The sequence below is a fragment of the Mauremys mutica genome, chromosome 6 (genome assembly GCF_020497125.1).
Source record: "Mauremys mutica isolate MM-2020 ecotype Southern chromosome 6, ASM2049712v1, whole genome shotgun sequence".
In the NCBI taxonomy this organism is placed as follows: Eukaryota; Metazoa; Chordata; order Testudines; family Geoemydidae; genus Mauremys; species Mauremys mutica.
This window is the reverse complement of record NC_059077.1, coordinates 1,980,137-1,999,580: the sequence shown is the minus strand read 5'-3', so window position 1 is coordinate 1,999,580 and position 19,444 is coordinate 1,980,137. Positions and strand designations below refer to the sequence as shown.

The 19,444-nt window shown below is 46.8% G+C and overlaps 1 protein-coding gene across 6 annotated transcripts in view; it reads left to right on the top strand.

Moving 5' to 3' along the window:
• UNC13B (unc-13 homolog B) overlaps positions 1–19,444 on the top strand; it is a 359,613-nt gene that overhangs the window by 120,925 nt on the left and 219,244 nt on the right. For all 6 annotated transcript variants that reach the window (XM_045020551.1, XM_045020545.1, XM_045020550.1 and 3 more), the window contains one exon: positions 7,863–8,085. In XM_045020551.1, the coding sequence (XP_044876486.1) occupies positions 7,863–8,085 (223 nt within the window). The remainder of the gene's footprint in view (positions 1–7,862; positions 8,086–19,444) is intronic.

Below are 19,444 nucleotides of genomic sequence, written 5' to 3'. Positions count from 1 at the left end.
GTTCCTTTATCGGTAGCTTTCTTACTGTTAGAAAGTATTTCATATTTGGCTTAAAATTTCTTTTGTTCAGTTTTATCCCATTAGGCTTAGTTATGCTACTTTGGACCAATATAAACAATTCTTAGTGTTTTTTCTATTCAGTCTGTCACTGGGGGAAATATATTCATCTTAGTTTAAGCCATGCCCTCTACCCTGGGAGAGCTAATCTCTTCTATAATGCTGCTGTATGCAGCAGCAGGGGGGAATTCCCTGTCTAACACAAAGTGATTAGCTTATGACCCAAAGCATGAGGCTTAATTACCCATATCGTTCTTGTGGCTTACTTAAGTAAAATATTAATGGTCAATTAATAGTCCCCTTATAATCCTGTCACAGTACTTCTCTGCACATTCCCTTGTTGCAGAGAATTCCAGATTGAAGAAAATAGTATTTTACTTAGCATATAGTCAATTTCCCCTAAACTAACTACCCTTTTGCCCATTGTCTGCTGCATCACATACCATGCTGAGTAGAAACCATTTAAAATGTCAGAATTTGCCCAGACCTGAAGAAGAGTTCAGTGTGGCTTGAAAGCTTGTCTCACCAACAGAAGTTGGTCCAATAAGAGAGATTACCTCACCCACCTTGTCTCTCCAAAGTTTGCTGGTGGCAGGGTGCTGTCCCAGAGCATATCCCTTGGTGGCACAGTAGAACCTTGCAGGGACACCTCTGTTCCCTCTTGCTTCTCCCAACTGACTTGTTTGCAGCTCTAGGTACTTAAAATAATATTCCCCTTCCTGGAGTCCAATTAAGTCTTTATAAAAATAGTCTTCTGTGGCCCTTTTAGGTCCATACCTCTACACCTAGGTAAGGAATTCCTTAGCTCACAGTCTTGAGGCTATGCAGTGGTTCAAGCTGGCTTCCCCAGCCCACCTGTAGCCAGGTTTCAGCCTTGCTTCATGAAGCTCCCTTTTCTCCCCTGGAGTCAGCTGACAGCTGGGTTTTATCCTATTCAGGAGGTAGCTCCTTAATTAAACCTGGTTCCCATTGCCCAGCTTGTCTGTTGCTCCCTTAAAGAGGCCATGTTATGGAATGGGATGGCTGGCCTTGAGTTCCCTGCCCCCTCCTTAAAGGGGACAAACCAGCCTGTTACATTGCCACTTGCTTCTCTCTCTCTCTCCTGTGCTTGATGGTCCTGCAGTACGGTTGTTCTCTCTGGGGAAGGTTGTACACAAGTCAGACCAGTCAGGTGATATCCAGATACACTGCACTCAATAGGGTCTGCCAAACATATTGTGCCTCCTTACAGCAATGGGAACATGACCTCTTGTTTTGATGGAGCATTTGAGAATAAAAATGCCCTTTATATTCTGGAGTTCCCTGTTCCTTTGGCAGCTCCACTTCTCTGGTTTGGCACATTTTACTTACTATTTGGTATGAAATCACATTCATATTTATTCAGACCATCCCCAATAAAGAAGGGTTTAAAACTCATACCTACGGTACACTCTTCTAGCCTTGCACACAATTTACTAGATTTCTGAATAGCTAGGGAGATTTACTTTCAATAGGTATGGGGCATCAATTAAGGAATAATTAGATTTTCCATCTACTTTTAAATTATAAAGATCAAAGATTTTAAGAGAACTTCATTTTCATATGCAAATCATGGGAGGGAAAGCTTTAGAAAGTACTGGCCTTCCCTTCAGTTAGGGATTAATATTTTTCCTCCTTTCCAGTATATTCTATAAGTTTGCTGGAGTTAACATCCACTGAGTACATTATCTGTCCACTTGATACATTAATCTGCATACAGTGAGAGTAGAAAATGGTGTGCGAATACAATTCATGTCCTACACAGTACATTTGAAACAAGTCATTGGAGAAAGGGAGAGTAGGAGGATTTTGCTGTAAGGTAATTGCCTTAATGATATGTATTCTCTTGCATCTTGCCTAGTTTAGCTGATCATCTGGTAAGATGCTGTTAATATAATATTATACATGCATTGCTTATGTCTCAAAGTAGGTAACACTTCATCACTTTAAACCTGTTTGCTACAAATTCGGAGAGGAATTGGTGGTATTCTCATGCCGCTGTGTGAGAGTTTCCCAGCATTGCTGGGTAAGCTGCTGTAAAATCCAGATTGCTCTGTGGAATTTATATTCCCTTGTTTTGGAAATAGGACCTTTCTCTGTCTTTCCTGTACTTTGAACTGGGTGTGCAAGTCCACTAGTTCTCGCCACAAAGTTCCCTCTCATAGGGGAGATGCTGACTGCTAAGCAGAGAACACAAGTACTCAGCTTCTTGGAAGATCCATTGACTAAGAGATACTTGTTGAAAAAATGTCATCTCAGAGTATTAAGTTAGAAAACTAACTTAATGGGAAGGCTATGATAGAAAAGGACAAAAGCCAGGAACCTCTGAGCTATTTCTGTTACTTCATACTCAATCCAGATTAAAAAACAGGCTGTGATGAGAGGTGTAGACATTCTGCTTTGCTTCTAGATACCTGTGTTTCAATGTGTGCCGTACTGTGACTGCCTAGAGGATGTCTTGACTATTTAACTGTCTAGATTCCATCTGCTTGTTTAGATTTTTTTTAAAGGATCCAGCCAATCTAAATGGGACTTCTCTCTGAAAATATTCTATGTATTGTTCTAGGATGAGGTTTTCAGGAGTGCTCAGTGTTGGCCTGCCCCTACTTCCCTTGAAGTCAGTGGTATTTTAACATTGAATTTGGAAGGGGCAGGCTTAGGCCAACACTGGTTGCTTTTAAAATGCCACCCAGAATTAACACCTGGATCATCATCATGGAAAGATTAGAAAAAAGATAATCTCTGTTTTCATTGTGGTTTGGCAGCCCCTTGTGTATTGTAAGCTTAACTGTTTTCCTTGTTTAGTCAGTCAGGTTACTGGTTACTGTGGCTCTTTTAGCAATAGGGATTTTAAAAAAAAATGGAAAATGTGATTGTAAAATCCCCCAAATTGGAGGTTCAGTGGCAGGTGAAATATCTGAAACTGTTAACTTCTTTATTTCAAATTGACTAGATTTCAAGTTTCTTGTGTCCTTTAAGTGCCCAGTGATGTAAAATAGCCTTTATAAACTAATCACCTCGAAAATTGTACTTAAACTCATTTTTGGCTTTCAAGTTTTTAACGTAAGTGACCACATGCAATCAGTTTTAACTCTCCTTTGACAAAATATTTTTGCCCAGCTGGATGTTTTTGTAAAAGTGATGTCTCATTCAGCAAGAAGTTATGGCCTCTGTGTGCAGGAGGTGAGACTAGATTGTAACAGTCCCTGTTCATTCATCACACTTTACTCTCCACTTTTCCCCAACAGTCACTTAAAGGTTTAAGGAAGCTGGAGTCATTTAAATGGCTCTCCTCTTTGGTGAGGGGGTGTAAGATCATTGGAGCAGAATTCAAGGCACTCTCTCCCCTCTCCCTTGTCCTAGGACTTGGCACACTGCATTGCTCTTATCACTGCTTGCAATATCCTTAGGAGTGAGATCAAGCTTGGGAACTGGATCCCAACTCTCAAGGGACAGCACAAGAAATTGCCATAAAACCACCGGCAATTCGAAACCAGTTTAAAGTTATTCTGGGAGAAGCCCCTCCTTCGCAGTTGGCCCTGGGTTGAGGATTTTTATACCCAGTTTCACCCTCAAGCAACCTGTAACAGTGGTGCTGTCAACCCCCCAGAAAAGAAGATTTTTGAAGAAAAACACTTGCCCAAACGTAAACCCGACTGACATGGCTGGGGCAGCAATGGGTGGAAACTATTTTGAGACCAGTATAAAAATAACGAAATGCTCTCTGCCCTGTGGCAGTGGCATCAGAATTACTGCACTGATGAAAATAGGGAATTTGGATTTGGATATGCCAGTTCCCCAAAGTTCACACGTACACTTGCTGTCTCTTGTGTCTTGCTTTTCTTTTCAGGCTCTAGATCCTTACTCTGTCAATCTCTCTGTGTGATGTGACTTTGTCCAATAGCTCTGTGTGTGTGTATGTATGTGTGTGTATGTGTGTGTATGTGTGTGTATATATGTGTATATATATAAAATATTGACTGTATGCATGAATATTCAGTTAGCAGAGCAGAGCATGCCTCTTCCCTTTCGCTCAGGTTTATCCCCTTTACACAGTAGGACTGTAAACTGAGACTATTTGCATCCCCTGAGAGCTTTTGGTGCATGTGAAGTTACCTAAAGCAATTCCTTTAAGTCTTTACCAATGTGTAGCATTATATCTTTAGTTATTAACATATTGGTTTTCAAAGACTACATGAAAGTATAACCTTCTTAATGAGATGGCTAAGCTGGAATGGGAAAACTTAGAGCATCAGCATCCTCAGGCAGAAGATGCTGTAAGTCATCCCATTCCTATTTTTTTGTCTGAAGATTATTTTGCTAAACACTGTAAGCATTAATACCTGGTCCTTTCTATTGAATGGATAGTGTATCTGCAAAGCTGCTTCTGCAAGTTGTTGTCAGTCTCCTCCTCTTCTTAGGATGAATTAAATTCCTTTTAGTAATGAATATTAATACACTGGTGTTACCACCACCGCCACATCTTACTACACACTTCTGCTAAACTAAAACATACTGCTGCCTGTCTAAGAGACAGATGTTGATAGCCTTACTCATACTGACAAGTCCATGGAACTACTCCTGGAGCAAGGCACTGAAGTGGGGCTGCTTGTGCAGTAAGGTGCTATTCAACATAAGTAAATGAACCAGAATTTGGCCATAAGTCATTAGTATACTTGCCACCAGTCTTGCTTTCTAGTGGTGCTAACATCCCTAGACATACTGCAGATGCTCTGGGCGTTTATCAAAGATGTATATGTTTGTGTAGCCTCCTTGTTATCACTGGGTTATGGGCTCCTATTCTTTAAAACATGCTCTAACTTGGCACCCATAAGACTACACATGTTGTGCATTAATGATAACAGAGAGAAATCCTGGTGCCACATGTTATAAATACTGTGTATTCTATCAACTTGGATGATTAATGCTTAAATTTAATCTACAATTTTACAAATGCTAAATTCTTGCTTTTAGAGAGACAAGGAGGGTGAGGTAATATCTTGTATTGGACCAACTTCTGTTGGGGAGGGAGACAAGCTTTCGAGCTGAAGAAGAGCTCTGTGAGCTAGAAAGCTTGTCTCTCTCACCAACAGAAGCAGCAAAGAATCCTGTGGCACCTTATAGACTCACAGACGTTTTGCAGCATGAGCTTTCGTGGGTGAATCCGAAGAAGTGGGTATTCACCCACGAAAGCTCATGCTGCAAAACGTCTGTTAGTCTATAAGGTGCCACAAGATTCTTTGCTGCTTCTACAGAACCAGACTAACACGGCTCCCCTCTGATACTTGTCACCAACAGAAGTTGGTCCAATAAAAGAGATTCTCACTCACCTTATGTCTATAATATCTTGGGACCGACATGGCTATGATAACGCTAAATTACTGCTGTGATTCTCTCTTGGGGGGAGAGCCTCCTTACTGAGATGTAATGTGCATCACCATTGCTACAGAAGAACAGAATATTTATTGGAACTCTTCAGAGTGGAGAATTTTACCCTTTGTACTGTAAGGTGGATTCTCTACAGTCCATGTAGTGAGCTAATGTCCTTTGAAAGACTGACCATACAAATGCATAATTGCGAGGTGGTTTAGGGGCATTAACTGGAAAGGGTTATGCTGCACTGAGGGATGTGGCACCATTTCTGCATTATTCAATATGCCCTAAATTGAGGGGTTTGCAGAAAAACATTAAGTAGTTGCCTGAGGGAACCCCAAATATTAACTTAGTATAGAGTGAGACACACAAATGCTTCCATAATACAAGTATTGGGTACAGTAACAGTGCCATTGTTTTAGTGTGATGCAAGTCAGCTGGGGCGACGCTAACCTTCAAAGTAGCACTGTGTTATCCTTCTGAGGCTGGGGCCCCCAATGTGCTCAGTACTGGGCAAACAGATGACAGTCCCTGCCCCAAAGATTTAGGACTTAACTTGTCAGAGGTGCTTTTACACAGTAGTTGTTTTTGAGGAGTGAGCAGTTCTAAAATCCTTTTCTAAGTTGATAAGGTTTCCAAGACTGAGTGTTGTAAGGGGGAAATTGTTGATATTTTAGTTTGTTTTTGCTGCATGGTTACTCTGTTACTGTATTTTATGGGGTTCCAGTTTTTCTTTTCCACCTAGAGTGCAAGATTGGCACCTCTTTGTTTTTAATGAATCCAAACAATTCAACATAATAGTAATTCATTTTTGTTTAGTGTATGGAGACTGACAAGAACTGCATAACATTAGCCTATTAAGAAGCAGAAGACTATACGCTATGTTCATTGAAGACAATCAAATTGACTAGATTTGGTTTATGAATAGAAAGCCTGTTTGAAGGAGATTTCAACTAGATGTGCTGACATGTTCTCCAGTGGAGGTGGTTTTTGTTTTCTTCCATGTCAGGATATTACTATACCTTTACACGATATTAAGGGAAACAGATTTTCAGTAATAGCAAACCTTAAATTATATGAAACAATAGAAACTGTTAAGTCAAAAGAAATGAAAGCTTCAGTGGAAAACATGTATCCATCTACTGTGGATAATTTCAGTCTGGAATTTCCAGAATTAAACTTGCATTTGTTTGTAAAAGAAATGGGGAAAGCAAACAAAGAAACCAACCAGTACTTTGATTTCCTTGCTCAGTCCCAATCAGCCTGTGCTATGATGATGGTGACTGAGGCATGCATGGAGTACGGAATCTACTTCTCAGACAGAGCTTGGATTTGATTGTCCTTTTTATTTAGGCTTTGGTGCTAGTGGTGGTCATGAGGAGTAATGGCTGATGGTTGTGATTTTTCTTTGTCAAGCATGTTAGCAATGCACTTCACCTGCTTTATCACTGTTATCTATTTATTGACTGGAAACTTGCAAAGATAAAGTTGCCATACTGCACGGCCTAGTAGGAGCTTTATTTTTTAGGCCATGAACAGATGTAAGGGGAAGATGTCAGACTAGAACTTTCATTTTTCTTCCCTTTTGGAAGGGTTATTAAGTTGCAATGCCTTTCAAGGGAGAGGTGCAATATGTGGAGGGAGCTTTTTTGTTGCGATGGTATTTGCACTACAGCCATTTGTATTTACTTCTTAAAGGTTTGAAATGTGATGATTAACTGTAGCTACAGGAATGTGTTAAATGTAGCAATTACAATAAGAAGAAATAACTTGTATACTGCAGAGTTACACTGCTAGTTGATTTTGACTTTCCTCTTGGCTGACAAGCATATGAGCCTTTCAACAATCTCTCTGTCCCTGAAAGAAATGAAACATTTTTGATACCGGTAAAGTATGTTGAAAGGAGTGATACAGTGATTGTAAACGTGTAAAGGGGAAGCAAGTTAGAAGCTTTCATTAATTTCCTTTTCTGCTCCTCTGGTTTGATTGGGTTTTTAAAATCAGTCACTAGATGAGAGAGTAAAATAAAATCCTCAGGGCAGACTCAACTTCGCACAGGGGAATGTACTTCTCTGACAACTGAATTGTTTTTATTAGGGTTTTTTGCAACTATAGTAAAGGAATCCAACAAAGTTTCCTAAATTAAAAGCATCTTATGCTCCTATTTGTCAGAGTGGTTGAAGGGAAAACAAAACAAGTAAATGTTCGTCTGAGGAGCTGGCAAATGAGAGAGAAGGAAAGGTACACTGGGAATTCTTCAGAATAAATTCGAACAACATGAGATCATATGCTGGATTGCCTTTAGGTCAGAAAAGGCCTCTTAAAAGACTTTTTGATTTGAAGTGTGAAATGGGCTCTGCTATCCCATCTGAGTGGAATTGGTGAGTTGTGCTCTAACTACGTTTGTTTCTTAGCCTTGGAAGACCCTGATAGTGCAGTGGATGATAGAGACAGTGACTACCGCAGTGAGACCAGCAACAGCATTCCTCCTCCTTACCACACAATCTCACAGCCCAACGCCTCTGTGCACCAGTTCACTGTGCCCTCTCGCCTGCAGCAGCAGGGTGTGTCTCGGGACTCCTGCATGGACTCCATGCAGAGCTATGATCTGGATTACCGGGAACGTATGGCCGTCAGGTGGGTGTTGACTTTAAAACCGTAGCTCTTTCTCTGCCCTTGGATGTTTACTGTAGATCCTGAAGGCATTATGCAAACTGATGAGGGACAGCCTAGAGGCTTTGAAAGTATTGTAATATCACCTGCCTTGTGAATGGATGTGCTGTTCTAGTCTAAATCTCCACCTTTGAAGAACGCAAGTACCAGGGCAGATCCTGCAGCCTAGTTTTATAAAAGAATTTTTAAAATGTGCCCAAACTTAGAAGCTTTATAGGTTCTATTTTTCCTTAAATAAATAAAAGGGTACAACGCTTGAAAAATGTCATCTGGCAATTGTGTGGTACCTTGCTTTAGAAACAGGGCTGCCCGGGGGGGGGGGAGGGGCAAGTGGGGCAATTTGCCCCGGGCCCGCAGGGGCCCCCACAAGAGTTTTTTGGGGCCCCTGGAGCAGGGTCCTTCACTTGCTCTGGGGGCCCCGGAAAACTCTTGCGGGGCCCGGGCCCCCAGAGCTTCTTCTGCTCCGAGTCTTCAGCGGCAATTTGGCAGCGGGGCCCCCCCGCCGCCGAAGACCCCAGGCCCCCTGAATCCTTTGGGCGGCCCTGGAAACAAATGAAACTCAGTGTGGTAGTGGTGTCCTATGGTAAATTTCCTCTTCACTGGTGACAAATTAATTTTGTTTCACATTAGCTGTTATCCGTCTCTCAGCTGCGCTCGCACTCTCTCTCTCTCTCTCTCTCTCTCCAAGGAAGGAGCCTTTGTCTATTCACTTTGTCCTACCTGTTGTCACACAGCACTGTTGTATAACATGAGTTTTGCCTCGGTGTGGGCCTTGCGCTACAAGAAAGTACGGGTTTATTGCCAGAAATTGATATCCCGCCCCTCCCCTGATTTTTTTTCATTTAAGGTGTTGTTTTGCACAAAGCAGAACATTATACAGTCTGTGGTGGTTCTTTTAATCACAGATCAGCAGTTTATCAACCATTACTTCACCCTGTACAGCTCATTCGGTGAATAATAATAATTATCATATTGCTTAAGAGCCCTAGTCATGAACCAGGGTGCCATACAAACTCTTAGCAAGAGCACAGGCCCACAAAGCTTACACTCTCTAAATACAAGAAAAGGGAGAACAGGTGGATGCAACAGACAGGCAATGGGAGCACAAGGAAACAATGAGACAAGATTAGTCAGCTTGAAAAGCCGTGGTTTTGGAGAAATAGGATATGATGCTTTGATACATACTTCATGTGCTGAAATAATCTGGAAGGGAAGGGTAGTCGCTTGAACATATACACCTCTACCTCGATAGAACGCGACCTGATATAACACACATTTGGATATAACGCAGTAAAGCAGTGCTCTGGGGGGGGGGGAGGCCGCGCACTGCGGTGGATCAGAGCAAGTTCAATATAACGCGGTAAGATTTTTTGGCTCCTGAGGACAGCGTTATATCGGGGTAGAGGTGTATCTACCAAAAAAGTGAGGTGCAGAGTTTGCACTTTGTGTATCAAACTGGTCCTATTCCCAAACCCTTGGCATGCCTCCGTACCAGAGGGGACGCTTGCATTCTCAAGTCTAGACATCAGTTGTTCTCATGGGTTGTGCTTCTGTTTCCTGGCATGGTGGCTTTATTATAGTGATCATACTGTTAACTCAGTCAGTTAGTATCTAATTAGAAACACCTTATTTTACTAGTAAAATTCAGCTTTTACTTTGTCACTGCTAATGGGACTTTTTGTGGTGTATTTTTGTATTTTTATCTATAACAGTGTGATGTATTGTTCTCAATGCATTGTAGTCCATTAAACACATAATCAGATTCTTTCTCATGCATCCTGTGCAGCCGATAAGTTGTTACTCACAGGACTTCCTATTCCATTATTTCAAACTCTTATAGTCATCTGTCCTTGCACAGACATGTTGGTGTGGCTTTGCTACATAGGCATATTTTGTGCCCACTTTATCAAAATAGATTTAAAAAAAAAAATAAAAAAATTCTAACCTGAGGTGGCTGCTAGTGGGTTTTATGGGGGGAAAGGGAATTGCGGGTGGTGGTGGTTGGGGATTGCTTGTGCTTGCTGTTTACATTGCACCCAGCTCCAGCATCTCTTTGTAAATTCACCTCTTGTTCACAAACCAGTACAATTAATTCAGGGATGTCTGATGGCCTGTGTTATGCAGGAGGTCAGACAAGATGATCACAGTGGTCCCTTTCTGGTCTTATCTGTAAATCTATTAATCTCTTGGTTTCCAAATTTGAGTCCCAGTAAAGAACTCCTTCATCATCATTCTTGGTGATGTGTCCTCCTGCTGTATGTATTTATGCTTGTAATTCTTTTGCAGTGTGAGCTGAGTGATTCACATTTGCAAAATACTTGCTTTGATTGCATCTTGAACTCTTTACCTAGGGACATGGTAGATTCTCCATCATTCTCCATCATTCTCCAGTCTTGACCCAAAAACCGCAATCTTCTTGACAGATATGGTCTAGCTCAAACAGAAGTTATGGGTTTGAGGCAGAAATTATTGGATGAGGTTCTTTAGCCTGTGCTATGCAGGAGGTCAGACTACATGATCCCTTCTGGCCTTAAAATCTACAAATCTGTCACCACATCCTTGTGTTGGACATGTTTGTATTTCATGATGATTGCACATTGCAAACAAATCTCTTTGCCACTTTGATTGCATACCGTCTTTTTGCATTGGTATGTATTCTTAGATACCCTTCTGTTCTTTCGCTGCATGATTACATTAGGGGTTTTTGCACTGGTGTAGCTAGACCAGTGCTGCCCCTCAGCATAGATGCACTGCACTGCTAACAGCAAGGCTTGTGCTGGTGCTACTTTACCCCTAGGGGTGATGATAATGCCTAGCTCTTTTCATCAGCAGATCTCAAAGGAAGTCAGTATCATCATCCCCATTTTACAGATGGGGAACCATGCTCACTGGAGGATTGCCCTAATCAGGCTGTGTCTGTGCAGCTGCATGGCTACGAAATCCCTAATGCGGACGTGCTCGAATACTTTTGATTTGTGAAGAACAATTTCCACAGTCTCTGTAAAGGCCTGCTGTTTTTTTGGAAAGTCAGATGTCCAACTGAGCCTGTTCAAGGCAAGCTTGAACTGGTTCACGAATTCTGTGATGAAAGTATAATTGGTTCTTCTTCGAGTGCTTGCTCATATCGATTCCAATTAGGTGTGCGCGCGCCGCGTGCACGATCGTCAGAAGATTTTTACCCTAGCAACACTCCGTGGGTCGGCTGAGGCGCCCCCTGGAGTGGCGCCCTTATGGCACCGGATATATGCCCCTGCCGACCCATCACCCAATCAGTTTCTTCTTACCGCCCGTGATGGTCATTGGAACTGTGGAGCGTGGCATAGCTTATCTCCACTTCCCTAGCTCTTTGCTCGTTTATACCTGTAGATAGTTGTTATAGTTTCTAGTTGTAGTTAGTGTATATAGTGATTGGAGGTCAGGGGCTTCTCCCCTTCCCGGTACCCGGCCCATGCCTAGGTCTCCGGGCTTCAAACCCTGCTTAGCCTGCCTCAAGCTGATGCCTACGGGAGACTCCCACTACTGCTGTGTGAAGTGCCTGAGGGAATCCCATCAACTAGATAAGTGCTGCATTTGTAAGGCATTCAAGCCTCGGACAAAAAAGGAGCGGGACTTTCATTTGAAGCAGTTCCTCATGGAAGTGGCATTTAGCCCGGCCCCGCACCGAGACCCGGCGCCGTCGGTCCGAAGCGCGCCTCTGGCACCGGATCGACCTGGCACGGGCAAAGACTCCCGGTACTGGACGTCTCCGGCACCGTTACCAGCACAGCACCACTCGCTGTCTCTGGGAGCCAGGAAGCAGCACAAGCAACCTGCTGCTCCTGTACAGTTGCTGGCACTGCCTGTGCCCCCCTCGGAGCAGGGTCCTGTGCTGGACTGCCCCGCGAAGGCTCCAACTCTGGCACCGTTGATTCTGGTGCCACAAGCGCCATTGAGTCCAGTGCACATAAGCTCCCCAGTGCACACCGTGGTCGAGCTCGGCCTGCCTTCCACCCCGTAGACTTTCTCCACTGCTTGCGACCTGATTGCGCTCACCGAGCCAGGATCATCACAAACTTCGGTACCGCCAGTGCGGGCTGTTCCATTGATAGGGAAGCCCTCCATGATGCGCCCTCCATTGCAGAGCGAGAAGGGTCAGTACTGATCTCAGTCCCAATCCAGGTCACGGTCCCAATCCAGGTGCTGGTCTCCTCCACGGCACCGCTCGCAGTCCCAGCACTGATCACCATCTCGGCGCTGGTCATACTCGTGGCGCCGCTCCGCCTCAAGAAGATCTCCTTCCCGATACAGTCGGTACCAATCCAGCTCCCAGCACAGGTCTCCTCGGAGTCGTTCCCGGCGCCGCTCCACCTGTAGATCTTCATCCAGGTCCAGATCTACCTCCCGGCACCGATACGACCACCAGTCCCGGTCCAGATCACGCTACTGCTCAAGACCACGGCTCCGATCTCCATCCCCATGGCACTAGCCAACAATGCATGACAGTGCAACCCAGCATGAGCGATCGGCTCCACCTTGGCGTTCCCGCCCCATCTCGCGGTCATCCCAAGCGGAGAGTGGCTACCGCATCCATGACCAAGATGCGGACGGCGCTAGCCAATGGCATGACAAGAGGCAGGATCCTGCTCAGGGACCCCCACAATGGTCCTTTTGGACCCCTTGGGCATACCATCAGGCCCAAGGCATCCCATCGGGAGCTTCTCATTCTGCCCACTCGGAACCTCGGGTCCTGGAGGCCATTGTCAGTCGCCCTCCCCCTCCCCCATGGAGGAGTTAGGGCAGCCGGACCCCCCTCCAGCAGGACTTACCCCAGGACCCTTTAGTCCTGGGCGTATCCTCCTCGTCCTCCCCTGAGAAGGCGGTGGCGGGCACGTCCTCCTCTGGCCCACCACCTATAGACCTCTGTGCGCACCAAGACTTGCCTCATAGGGTGGCACAAAACATGAACCTCCAGGTGGAGGAGGTGGTGGAGGTTGAGGATCCGGTGGTGGACATCTTATCTGCCGATGTCCCCACATGTATAGCCTTGCCCTTTATTAGGACCGTCCAGGCTAATACCAGTACAATCTGGCAGTCTCCGGCGTCCATTCCTCCCACTGCCAAGGGGGTGGAGAGGAAATACTTCGTCCCCTCCAAAGACTCTGAGTACTTGTACATTCCCCCCCCCCCCCCCCGACCATGCTCCTTCGTTGTACAGTCCGTTAATGAGAGGAAAGACACAGTCAACAAGCTCCCGCTCCTAAATGCAAGGATGCTATACGCCTGGATTTATTCGGACGCAAGATCTATTCAACTGGCAGCCTACACTTAGGGTGGCTAACCAGCAGGCCCTCTTGAGCCGTTATAATTATAATACCTGGAACTTGATGGGGAAGTTCAAAGAGCTGGTTCCTCGGGAGTTCAGGGAGGAGTTCAGAGCCTTGCTAGAGGAGGACAAGAAAGTAGCCAGGACCTCCTTGCAGGCTTTGATAGATGTGGCAGACTCTGCGGCTAGGGCTCTAGCCTTGGGCATAGCTATGTGCCGTATCTTGTGGCTGCAGGTGTCCGGTCTTCCACTGGAGCTGCAACAAACCATTCACGACCTGCCCCTTGATGGCTAGGGGTTATTTTCAGACAAAACTGACTCCAGAGTCTGAAGGATAACCGGTCATCATCATGCGCTCATTGGGCATGCATACCCCGGTGATGCAACGTAGGCCCTTCTGATCCCAGCCGCAGCACACCTACCCTAACCCCCGGCCGAGACAGGACTTTTCTAGAAGATGTAGCCGCGGTGGTAGGAAGAGGCAGTCTGGTCCTCAGACAGGCCAGAAACAGGGCCCCCCCAAACCATCGGCGGGTCCCAAACAAAACTTTTGAAGGTGCACCCGAGGGCAGAGCACCAGTCTCCTTACAGGATCCTTCCCTACCTTTCACCAACCGCCTCTTCTATTTCCTCTCTGCATGGTCCCGCATAATGTCAGACCGCTGGGTCCTATGCACGGTGGAAAGTGGATACCGACTTATTTGTTTTGTCCCCCTCCTTCCCATCCTCCCTCCCCGTCCCTCTTCAGGGATCCCTCTCACGAGCAACTCCTCCTACAGGAGGTGCAGATGTTCTTGGCCATCAGAGCTATAGAGGAGGTTCCAAGGGATCTGAGGGGCAGGGGGTTTTACTCCTGCTACTTCCTAATCCCCAAGGCAAAGGGCGGGCTGCGGCCCATTCTGGACCTGTGCGGACTCAACAAATTTATGGTAAAGTTGAAGTTCTGCATGGTTTCCTTGGGGACCATTATCCCTTCCCTGGATCCTGGAGACTAGTACGCTGCCCTCGACATGAGGGACGCAACTTCCACATAGCAATCTACCCGCTGCACAGGTGCTTCCTTCGCTTTGTGATCAGTCAACAACACTTCTAGTTTACCATTCTCCCCTTCGGCCTATCCACAGCATGAAGGGTATTTACAAAGTGTATGGCTGTCGTAGCTGCCTCGCTCCGTCAACATCAGATCCAAATGTTTCCGTACCTCGACGACTGGCTCATTCGGGGTCGATCTGAGCTCCAGGTGCAATCCCATGTTCGGTTCACTGTGAACTTGTTCAGCTCCTCAATGTCAAAAAGTCCACTTTGCAGCCGACCCAGAGAATAGACTTCATCGGAGCAGTCCTGGATTCAAATCTCGCCTGGGCTTGCCTACCGCATGCCTGCTTCCAGTCCATGGCGAGCATTATCCATGGCCTCCGAAGCTTCCTAACCTTAACAGCACGCACGTGCCTTGGTCTACTGGGACACATGGCGTCTTGCACCTTCGTGACCAGACATGCCAGACTACGCCTCGGTCCACTTCAGGCCTGGCTCTCATTAGTCTACCGTCCAGGTCAAGACAATCTAGACACAGTGCTCACAATACAGATGGAAGTCTTAACCTCCCTGGCTTAGTGGCTGACCCCCAACTTCGTATGCGGGGGAATGCCATTCCATGCCCCACAGCCCTCCCTAGTCCTAATCATGGATGCATGATCTCTGGGCTGGGGCCGTCACCTTGCTGACCTTCGCACACAGGGCCTTTGGTCCACACAAGAGAGAACCTTGCACATCAACGTACGGGAACTGAGAGCAGTAAGTCTAGCGTGTCAGGTGTTCCGTAAACACCTTCAGGGCCATTGTGTCGCAGTCTTCACAGATAACACAAGAGGCCATGTTTTACATCAACAAGCAAAGGGGAGTGCGGTCGTCTTCCCTCTGTCAGGAAGCCATTTGCCTGTGGGAATTCTGCATAGCCCACATGATCGACCTGGTTTGTGTCATTTCTCCCGGGAGTCCAAAACACCTTGGCAGATCGCCTCAGCAGGTCCTTTCTGGCTCACGAGTGGTTGATTCGCCTGGACGTTATCCATTCTGTTTTCTGGAAGTGGGGGTTTCCCCACATAGACCTTTTCGTCTCTTGAGAGAATCGGAAGTGCCAGGTGTTCTGCTTTCTCCAGGGGCACTCCCCAGGCTCCCTATTGGATGCCTTCCTGATGCCATGGAAAGACCATCTGCTCTGTGCCTTTCCTTCACTCCCATTGGTCCACAAGGTCCTTCTCAAATTGTGAAGGGATAAGGCCTGCTTAATCTTGATTGCCCTGGCATGGCCCAGGCAACATTGGTACACCACTCTCTTCAATCTGTTGGTGACCACACCAATTCCACTCCCGTTGTGGCTGGACCTGATCACTCAGGAGCACAACTGACTCTGTCATCCAGACCTGCAATCCCTCCATCTCACAGCATGGATGCTGCATGGCTAGCTCAATCTGAGCTGCGTTGCTCCCGCTCGGTGCAGCACGTACTCTTGGGTACCAGAAAGCCCTCTACTAGGTCCACGTATCTGGCCAAGTGGAAGCATTTCTCCTGCTGGTGTGCTCTGAGCAAAACTGCCCCTCTGGAGGTGCCAGTACCTACCATCCTAGATTATCTCTTGTCCTTGAAACAGCAAGGCCTAGCAGTTTCATCCATCAGAGTACACCTAGCAGCAATTTCAGCCTTCCACCTGGGCGAAAACGGGCGCGCAGTTTTCTCCAATCCCATGGTCAGCAGGTTCCTCAAGGGATTTGGCACATCTGTACCCGCAAATTTGGCATCCACCCCCTATGTGGGACCTCAACCTGGTCCTAGCCAGGCTCATGGATGCCCTGTTCGAGCTGATGGCCACTTGCTTGCTTCTGTACCTTTCCTGGAAAACAGCTTTCCTCATTGCTATCACCTCGGTGAGACACGTGTCGGAACGTTGAGCTCTCACATCGGACCCACCGTATACAGTGTTTCATAGGGACAAGGTACAGCTGTGACCACACCCTTCCTTCCTTCCTTCCTTCCTAAGGTGGTGTCTGCCTTCAATGTCAACCAAGACATCTTCCTTCCGGTCTTCTACCCAAAGCCGCACGCTTCTTGATGAGAGCAACAGCTGCATTCCCTAGACATTCGCAGGGCCCTCGCCTTTTACATCGAACGAACGAAACCCTTTAGGAGGATGACCCAGTTGTTTGTAGCTGTGGCAGACTGGATGAAGGGCCTCCCAGTCTCCACACAGTGCATCTCGTACTGGATCACATTGTGCATCCGTGAGTGCTATGACTTGGCTGGTGTCCCAGCTATGCACCTTACTGCCCACTCTACTAGGGCTCAAGCTTTGTCCTCTGCCTTCCTGGCTCATGTGCCCGTACAGGAGATCTGTAGGGTGGCAACTTGGTCATCAGTACATACCTTCACTTCCCACTATGCGATAGTGCAGCAGTCCAGAAGTGATGCTGCATTTGGTTCAGCGGTCCTTCACTCTGCGACATCTCACTCCGACCCCACCACCTAGGTAAGGCTTGGGAGTCGCCTGATTGGAATGGATATGAGCAAGCACTCGAAGAAGAAAAGACGGTTACTCACCTTTGTAACTGTTGTTCTTCGAGATGTGTTGCTCATATCTATTCCAAACCCGCCCTCCTTCCCCTCTGTCAGAGTAGCCGGCAAGAAGGAACTGAGGGGGCATTGGGTCGTCAGGGGCATATATCCAAAGCCATAAGATCGCCACTCCAGGGGGCGCCTCAGCCGACCCACCGAGTGTTGCTAGGGTAAAAATCTTCTAGTGATTGTGCACGTGGCACACGCACACCTAATTGGAATGGATATGAGCATCACATCTCAAAGAACAACAGTTACAAAGATGAGTAACTGTCTTTTCTTTGAGTGATTGCAGACATGTATTCCACTCAGGTGTGGTAGTGCCAAATGCACCAACATCAGAGATTTTTCCTTTAGCAGTACTCGTTAGGGCAGTACATGTACTGTGTCTCCTTGTGGCTTGTCCTGAGGCTATGTAATGTGGCATGCTGTCCCCCCTCAGTTATTACTTACTGCCAGTGGCCTTAGTTGCTTCTCCGCATGTGTGAGGCTTTTCATCATGGTTTTTTCCCCTCTGTGTTTGTCACCAAGTTTTTTTTTTACTTTGTAAATAGCTTTGATAGTTATTAGTAGTGGTACCTGTAGTCTAGTTAGCTGCCTTTTGCTTCTGAAGTGGCAGCAGACAGACCTTGGGACCCTGATTTTCCCTCAGAAAGGGAAAAGGGGTCACTTTGCATCTTGGAAACTGCTTCAGAAGAGGATCCACAAGATGAATCAGAGATTCATTGGCCATTGCATTCAGTACCTAAGGACACAGTTGTGGCACTGCCATTTTCAGTACCTTTGAGCCCACAGGTCTCTGTGGCGGAGGTGGACTCGCTCTGTTTGTCTGTTCCACCCTCATTGCTACCTCAGGACTCAGTGGGTCTGTTGATACCACTTGCAATTCCAGGCTCTTCAACACTAGGGCTAAGGTTGATGCCATCGACTTATGCAGTGCCAGTGATGAAACAGATGCTGTCTTCAGCACAGGTGACTGTGGGTTTGGTATTGGTGCACTCCTCCTCTGTGGCACTGTCTACATCCTCACCTTAGTGCCAGGGGCCTTAGACTCCCCTCTGAGCCTGCACAGACTTAGTCATGCTCCTCAGCACCAGCAGGAAGTGATTTTCTGGACTTTTTGGCAATATGTCTGGCCAACAACCCTCCCATCCTAAGGACTGACTTTGCACTTTTCTTGTTGGTTTATGAGTAAGTCAGGATATCCTGTGACCCCCACCTCGGTGGCTTATGCCCATGCTCACAGACTATCCAGAGAGCTCTTTAGGTTCCAGTGTGGCGGCATCTCCGCATCTCGTCTCCTCCACAGTGGAAGAAATCTTGCAGGTCCTCTAAGCTCCCTGCAGAGGGAAGACGTTGGTACCAAGAGGGTTCCCATTCTTATAGCAATTACAAACGATGTTGGCCTCCTACACCTTGTTCCTTCTTGCAGTGTTCCTCCTGTGACTTGTGGAGAACTTTCTACTCACATAGAGCTAGGACTCCACCCCAGTCTGCAAGCAGACCTGCCTACCCTCAGAGGGATCAGCTTCTAGAGTAGCCCCCGCAGGGCTGTAAGAGAGTGTCCATCTTCTCGAGCCACAGCTCCTGGAGGAGACTTTGCCAGAGCAACAACCACTGTCTCATGAGGCCACCAGCGCCCTCCCCACCACCTCAGGCAGATCCAGGAATCCCAAATTCCTTGTCTCCCCTCTTAGCGGATTTTAAATCTTACCAGGATCTTCTCCAAAGGATCTCTTCAGCTCTGGTTATATAGGAGAGCCGCGCTGGCGAGCTGCAGCAAACCTGCCACCTGCCCTGGCATGGGACCCAAGCAGCCCCCGTCCAGGCCAGGTGGAGGGACCCAGGCTCCTCACAACTGCCAGTGCAGCTCTCCCAACCTGGCTCCGGCCAGTGGGGCAGCTTGGAGCTGCAGCCCGGCTGTGATAAGAGCTGGGCGGGCAGCTGTGTGGAGCTGCGGTGGACCCTTCACCTGCCCTGGGTGTGGGGCCTGAGCAGCCCCCCACCCAGTGTCCCTGCCCTCTAGGTTTTCTGCCCAGGGCAGATGGAGGATCCGTGCTGTGGTTCCTCACAGCTGTCCTCCTGGCTCTTCCCGTCAGAGCCATGCGCCGGTACAAAATTGTATCCGCATCCACCCTGCTATTTGCAGAAATGGTCCAAGGATATCTGCTTCCACAGATGTGGATATCCATGGATATAAAGCAGATACCCGGGGATTTGCAGGGTTCTAGGCATCAGAGATCTGGCAGTATCCACACAAACAGTATCTCTGTGGATCGCTTCCTGCATCCATTCAGCATATGTCGTGGCTAGTATTCCTCCTCCACAGATGTGCTTGGCTAATTCAACAAGGGCCCAGGCCACATCTGTGGCTTTCCTCAGGGATGTTCCCATACTGGACATTTTATAGGG